Here is a 7,454-nt window from a genome sequence, read left to right on the forward strand (position 1 = left end):
GCTGCTCCCGTCTGTATACCAAGTCAGGTCAGAATTGTTTAATGGCCGGTCCCGTAAGTCTCTTGGAACCGCCGTCACCTTGGCTAGGATTTCTGAGCAGTCATGTAGCGGGGCTTCCAGATCAGGGAGTAGGGGGGCGGGGTTCAGGGCAGCCAGGGCTTCAAACGTGACCCGGGGCGGATCTAATAGGAGGCCTTGGTAGTGAGTCAGCGGCATTGGATAGCCACTTACCGGGGGGTTGCCTTAATATTCCCTCTATTGCATGGGGGGTGGTGATCGCCAGTTGCTGTCCGAAAGTCAGTTTGTCAGCGTCATGTACTAGTGTCGCAGTGGCAGCTATGATCCATAAGCATGGAGGCCATCTTGCCGTGACGGGGTCCAATTTCTTTGACAAGTAAACAACCGGCTTTCTCCAGGGTCCCAGAATCTGGAGCAATACCCCCTAAGCTACCCCCTTTCTTTCATCTACAAATAGCTGGAAAGCCTTGGTCGGATCAGGTAGAGTTAAGGCCGGTGCTTCCAGTAGGGCCCTAGTCACTATCTTCCCCGGCCACAAGTACCCGAGCGGCCTCTCTGGGCTTAAACTCTGTGCCCCCTTTGCCTGGCCCTCCGCGGGATGGGCACTCTGACTTCCAATGTCCTTTTTTCTTGCAGAGGGCGCATTGATCTCTCCCTAGTCTGGACTGTCGTGGGCCTCGGCCAGCCTGCCAGGGTTTCTCCTGCCTAATCTTTTCCAGTCCCTCCCTGGCGCCTGCAAAAAATATCTTGGCTAGTTCTTTCTGGTGTCTTCGATTTTCCTTAACTTGAAATTCCCTATCTTCTTGTCTAATTTTCTCCATTCTCTCCTGATCTTCCCTCCTGAGCCTGTCTGCTCGTTCTTCTGGTGTCTCCCGGTTGTTATACACTTTCTCTGCTACTTTTAGTAAGTCCTGCACTGACTGTTCCCCGAGCCCCTCTATCTTTTGTAACTTCTTCCTAATGTCAGGGGCTGCTTGGTTCACAAAAGCTAAGACTACCGCGGCCTTGGATTCTGCGGCTAAGGGGTACATAGGAGTATATTGCCTGAAGGCCTCATAGAGTCTCTCAAGAAAAGCTCCCTGAGTCTCATTGGCTTCCTGCCTGACTGCATTTACCTTTGCCAAATTAGTGGGCTTTCAAGCCGCAGCACGGAGACCGGCCATTAGAACCTGGCGGCACACTCGAAGACGCTCCCTACCTTGATCTTGGTCGAAATCCCAAGTGGGACGGTCCAGGGGAAAGCCTTCATTAATGAGGTTAGGTTGAGTGGTGGGCCGCCCATCAATGCCCGGGACTAGCTTCCGAGCCTCCGCCAGGATCCTTTCTCTCTCTTTGGTTGTGAAAAGAACCTTTAAAAGCTGTTGACAGTCATCCCAAGTGGGATTATGAGTAAAAATGACAGCAATTAATTCCTTGGGGTTCTCAGAGAAAGGCGCATTCTGGGATTTCCAATTGTAGAGGTCACTGGAGGAGAAAGGCCAGTATTGGTAGGCTCGCTGGCCGTTAGCCCCTACAGGACCAATGGCTCGGAGAGGAGAGGAGAGCAACTGTGGAGGAAGGGCCCTCTCCCTCTCCTGGCGCCGTGGTCTCCGCAGTTGTTCGGCAATGCTGTCCCCCCGGGGCCCTGAACTGGAGACTACAGCTTCTGGTCCTGCCAGTGGAGGAGCATAAGGGGGGGGAACCTCCTCTACATCTAGATCTACGAGGGAAGGATAAATGCCGTCATCGGAGAGAGTAGGTTTAGGAGGAGCTGATGGCGCTGGCACCGGGCCATGGGAGTCCGTAGGCTGAGTCTTCACGGTCACTGCCAGCACCTGGGCTCCTGTTGGTTCGGGAGGCAAAAAAGGTTTTAACCAGGAAGGGGGGCTTTCAACCATCACCTGCCATATGAGAATATATGGGAATTGGTCAGGATATCCGTGGGGTCCACCTCGGTTTACAATTTCCCGGACCTTCTTAATTGTGGGGAGATACAATGTCCCCTCGGGTGGCCACCCTACCCCAAACGTCGGCCATTCTACCGAACAGAAGGTCTGCAGTTTTCTCTTATGGACTTTCACGCCATAATTTCGTCCTTGGGACCTAAACTCGGAAAAATGGTCAACAAAGACAGAGAGTGGGGTGGGCTGGGTCTGTCCCATAGCCAGGTCCCAGATGAAGGGTCCAAAGATACCTAAACAGAGCAAACTTGTAACAAAGGCTACAACAAAAATTCGACACGACGTAGACGACAGTGAACAGAAAACAAAATGCCAGCGCATTCCCGTAATTTCTCTCTCTGACCCACTCTTACCGAACGGCGCCCACCATTCTCTAGCGGGTTCTGGAGCCTCGGGGACGTCTCCCCGGCTCCCCCGGCGGCCTTCCGCGCGTCCGCACAGGCACACTGCCAGGATTTATGGGACCTTCCTAGGCTCCCTTGCCTAGGGTCACACGGATCGCTCTATCGATCCACTCGGGCCTCTCGACCCCTAAGAGTCACCCCCAAGTAACCGTGGCTCCCTACAGAGTATGTCCCTATATCAGCAGTGGAGGGTTGCCTAATCCTCCGCCTGGGGATCCCAGGCGAGCCCCCAAATGTTATGTCCGAGAATCAGATCCCCTATGCGGCGGAAGAACAATCACTCCAGAGCTGATAATGTAACAGCAAAAGGGACTTTTATTCCAGCTAGCTGGGGTTCGGTCGTATCCAATGCAGTAGAATTCTGACTCGAACCCCGATCTAAATTTACCACAAGCTTATATAGGGCTACAGTGAGCAAGCAGTCATTGTCAGTTACAAAGTTACATGGGTTATAAATTCTTTAGGAAGGGTGGGCTCAGGATGTTTCTCAACCACAGGTGCCTGAAGCTGGAGTGCACCTGGTATTCGTCAAACTCACCAATTTAAGTTAATTCCTGGAACTGCCTCCACCCTCTGCAGTTTACTGAGTCACTCATGTATGCCTTTTGTCCTGCCCCGGGGCCTAGAGGCCTGCCTCTGTCTTGGTGGGTCCTCACAATCCCACATTCCCAAGCTTGGTTAATATTATCACCAGCTCACCCAGTTTCCCAAGCCAGAAGTAAAAGTCACTTTTGACTTTTTTTTTTTAACAGATCTAAGAAGATCTGCTTCATTCCACTATCTAGTCAGTTTTCAAGCCCATCAGTACTGCCTCCTGAAAAGCGAACAGATCTGGTTTATATATTTACTCATTTCAGAATTCCATCACCTTTAGCCTGGTGTATTGCCATAACTTAGTAACTAATATTTTCACCCTACTTATTGCTTTTAATGAGACTTCCAAGCAACAAACTAAATATTGTTTCTTATATACAAATCTAGTTGTGTTTTTATCTTTAGGATAAAATCTGAACTTAAGATATATAAATCCTTAATGACTTAGACCATGAAAACTTTCTAGCTTTATTTCTACAAACTGTTGAAAGAAGGAATGTTAGTTATGGACAACCATATTTGTTTAAAAAATTTTTTGTATGAAACTGTACACTTGAAAATTTAAAGGTTATTTGTGTCAGCTCTTGTGTGATGATTAACATACAGATTATGATTTTACAAATCTAGTTCTAATTAATTAAACAGCTTAAAAAGGTTGTACAGACTCCTATAATTATAATCATAAAGTCATTTCCTCTTCCAAAAAGGTTTTTTAGCACCAGTAAATAAAGTGACTAATTAAATTTGAAACACAATGCAGACTTTTAATTATCCTTGTCCATCAAAATTAAAATACAAATAAAATATTTCACTTGGGGAAATGCAAAAAGTATACTAAACAGTTATATCATTACATACATAATGGATCTAAAATGGTTTTACTGCTTATTAGATATGTTCGGAAGTTATTTCTGAAATGTTTGAAAGTTAGCTTTTGCCCAGCCCTACAACTTTCCCACATGAAGCCCCTTTCGTACCATCGCCATATATATATACTCTCCCTAGTTGTTTTCAAACCATTCTCAAGCCCACTAAACCCTCTTTCTCTCCCTCACACCCACATTTTTCCTATTTTCCCCCTTTTCTTTCTTCCTCTCACCATCCCCCGTCCACTCTCCCTTCTGTCCCTCCTCCTTCCCCTTCCCCTTCCCCTTCCACAGTCCACAATTCCTATCGAGCTAATTCCCTCCAGGCTAACACAGACCTCAGCAATAGATTCCTCCAGCCTGCATGATTTTTCCCAGGACTGTGTGTTGCACATATTCAAACAAGATTGTAAATAGCTTTGTGTTTGCAGACATCCTTATTGACCTAACAGAACAGAATCCACCTCTAGGACCACTGAGCCGGGAGCCCTCTCCTATGTGTAATTTTTTCCTGGTTCTCAGTTATATGATAACTGAACTGTTTACCTTAAGTGGAGAATTCCTGTCACATTAAAGGAAAACTCTCTGTATTTGGTAACTTTGGATCTTGAATGTTTATCAAAAGTTACCTTCAGTTTTATAATTTTAGTTCACATTTAATTCCACCCACAGTGTAAACTATTCTTTCCTTAAAGTCTAAGGGATTGATTGTTGCAGATAAATCTAACTTCTTAAACCTTGTGTTGTTCACAGAAAATTCAGTATCCTTGCTGGAATCATCTATGAAATCTTTTTCAATCTCAAGAGAGACAATCCCAGTGGCGCAAAATGCAACCGAGGTACTGATATGAAATGCTCTGTAAGGGATAGTCATTCCAAATTGAGTGGACATGGAATTGCCCATTTTACTCATGAAGAAATATTTGGGTCACATTTTAGCTTAGAAAGCATTTTAATGTGCTTTTAAAAAATGTGTTATTTTAACTCTACTTACACAATTAAAATAACTTAATTGAATTTTCCAGAAGGTACAGAAATTAAAACAAATACATTATTTTACTCAACAAATTAGAAAAGATTTTTAAGAGTAGTAGCCATTGTTGATGAGAGTGGAGGAAAATGGGTGTTCTTGTACACACACTTTTCATGTAAATTAGCACAGTGTTTGGGAACACAATTTGGAAATGAAATGGAATATTACCCAGAATGTCTGGGACGTAACCCATTCTGGATTAGTGTGATATTCCAGAGTGTAGAAATCTTAACTCCAAAAGAAGCTTAAGCCTAAATAGACTGGATCCAGCCTTACATATTCTTGAAGCATCCTTTTGTTCTTATGATTCTGATAAATGGATTGAAGAATGGGAAATAATATATTGTAGAACTGCAGTTGACCACTTTAAAATAATTAGAACCCACCAATTCAGCTTGCTGAACTTTTTATAAATGTGTTTCAGGTTCTTGAGTCCTTTGAGCATCTGCCACCTCTCCCAGCACCGCCACCACCATTGCCTGAACTGGTAGACAAAGTCCGAGATACACTTCCTCCCCAGAAGACTGAGCTCAAAGTGAAACGGGTGCTGAGACCCAGGGGCATTGCCCTGACTTGGAACATCACCAAAATCAATCCCAAGTGTGCTCCTGTGGAAAGCTACCATCTCTTCCTGTGCCATGAGAACCCTGGTATAAAGTTAATTTGGAAGAAAATTGGAGAAATTAAAGCCTTACCACTCCCAATGGCATGTACTTTATCACAATTTTTAGCTTCCAACAAATATTATTTTGCTCTCCAATCAAAAGACATTTTTGGGCGATATGGACCATTTTGTGATATAAAATCTATCCCTGGGTTTTCTGAAATTCTTAAGTAAAAGAAAAGACTTCAATAATTATATATTATACTACATTTTTTGTTTTTTTCATATTTAAGTTGTTTGTTTACAATGTTGTTCTAACACTATTTGCCAGTTAAGATTGTGAGCCCTTTGTATAGGGACAGTCCTCTTCCCTATGTTGTAATGGCCTCTAGTTTCATGAATTTCTGATTCAATAAGTACTTCTAATGGATATGTTCCAAAACATACACTATCATGGATCCTCATCACTAAGCTGTGCTGTGTACAGTACTTTCAGTGACTACAGAGCTGCTGCTGCTATCAGAAGCCTTAGGATACAAGCAGCCATCATTTCCTCTGTTAACCAGCTTTTGGTGACCTGCTTGTGGTCAGTATAGGTACAGGGAAAATCAGCTCTTTACTGAGGACAGATCATCCCTGGGGTGCATCTCCACCACGATTTTATGAAAATAAAAGTCTGTCCATTCTTTTGAAATTCTAAGGGCTATTAATTTGTGCCCCTCCTTCTCTTTTGTTATATCAATCATTTGGGGAAGTAGTCTGGAGATTTTCCCTAAATCTGTTTGTATACTTATACATGTAATAAAATTAGATAAGCATTGTGTGCTGTGTACACAAGACATAGAGTATCTTTTATAAAAGCATTATCCAACCCACTGTTTCAGTTGAGGAAATGGAATTGTCAGCCTTAGAGTTAAGGCTTTAATTTGCTGATTCCCTATTGCTACCCGTATTTGCTCATTTCCTAGCTGCCATTATTACTTGAAGAAAGGACATAACACTAAGGGGCTCCAATATATGTGTCCGTGCATACCTCTACCTGAGGGAGCACTGAGGTGAAGCTGAGGCCAGCATAAGTAGTCCAGTGAACTCACCAAAGTGAACAGGATAAGTGTAAGTAAGGGCCCAATGGACAAACCCTGGGATGCTGAGGAAACCGAACTGTTAGTGCAAAAGGTGATCTGTTCAGGAGGCACTCCTGCCTGGTACATAAAGTTCAGGCCTCAGAGGTGCTGAGATTTTTAAAAATGAACAGGAACTAGTTTTCCTTGGCATTCTGTGAATGCCTTTACATCTTCAGTCATAAATAAAGTTGTTACTTTAAAGTCTCCTGTGTCTTTCCCTTCTAAAACATTACAATTGACAGGAGCCAGGTCCTGAACTGAGTGATGAGATGAGCTGCTCCCCGTGAGGTCCCATTTCGGGCTCAGAGCAATGGAGGGCATCCTGCAGCACAGGGCAACAGCTTCACTTTGAAGAGGATTGTCCCCTTGGGTTGACGAAGACTAATGTTCACTCGCTGAGAATAACAATGTCTTGGTGTGCATCACCGAAGCGAAACTGTTTCCAACCAGCGAATCTGCATGTTGATAGGCACAGTCTTAAGCAAAAGAACTTTCACAGTAATAGGTCGAAGGAGGAAAGCTGACTGCAAGCACCTTAGAGCTGGTAGCTCAAAAGACAATGTTTCTTGCCTTTTGGAGGAGCAAGATTCTGCACTTACATATTAGTGACACCAGAAGAGAGCCAGCCTAAGGACAAGAAAGATCCAGTGCATAGTAGAGAGAGCAAACACCTCGCCCCACCCTGTGAAACGCTTTATGTACTTTTGGTGGGAAAATGTTATGCCCCCTTTAAGCAACAGGATCAAACTGAGTAAATTGAGAAAGTTGAGAAAAGTCTGTGGGGTAGTTTATGGAATCACCAGGGAGCTGAGAGACTCGGGCTTGGGAAATAGGAAAAAAATAGTTTGCAACAAATGAAGTTTCAAACCTG

General features: G+C 44.1%; 1 protein-coding gene across 1 annotated transcript in view; it reads left to right on the top strand.

The window, feature by feature from the left end:
• The window catches only part of ATF7IP2 (activating transcription factor 7 interacting protein 2), a 67,477-nt gene extending 60,702 nt beyond the window's left edge, over window positions 1-6,775 (top strand). Inside the window, exons 10-11 of the mRNA XM_081132286.1 lie at window positions 4,576-4,661; window positions 5,280-6,775. Coding sequence (XP_080988412.1) covers window positions 4,576-4,661; window positions 5,280-5,693 — 500 coding nt within the window. The 3' untranslated portion in view covers window positions 5,694-6,775. The remainder of the gene's footprint in view (window positions 1-4,575; window positions 4,662-5,279) is intronic.
• Window positions 6,776-7,454: the final 679 nt, after the last annotated feature.

Source organism: Miniopterus schreibersii (genome assembly GCF_964146895.1).
Source record: "Miniopterus schreibersii genome assembly, chromosome: 3".
Taxonomy (NCBI): Eukaryota; Metazoa; Chordata; class Mammalia; order Chiroptera; family Miniopteridae; genus Miniopterus; species Miniopterus schreibersii.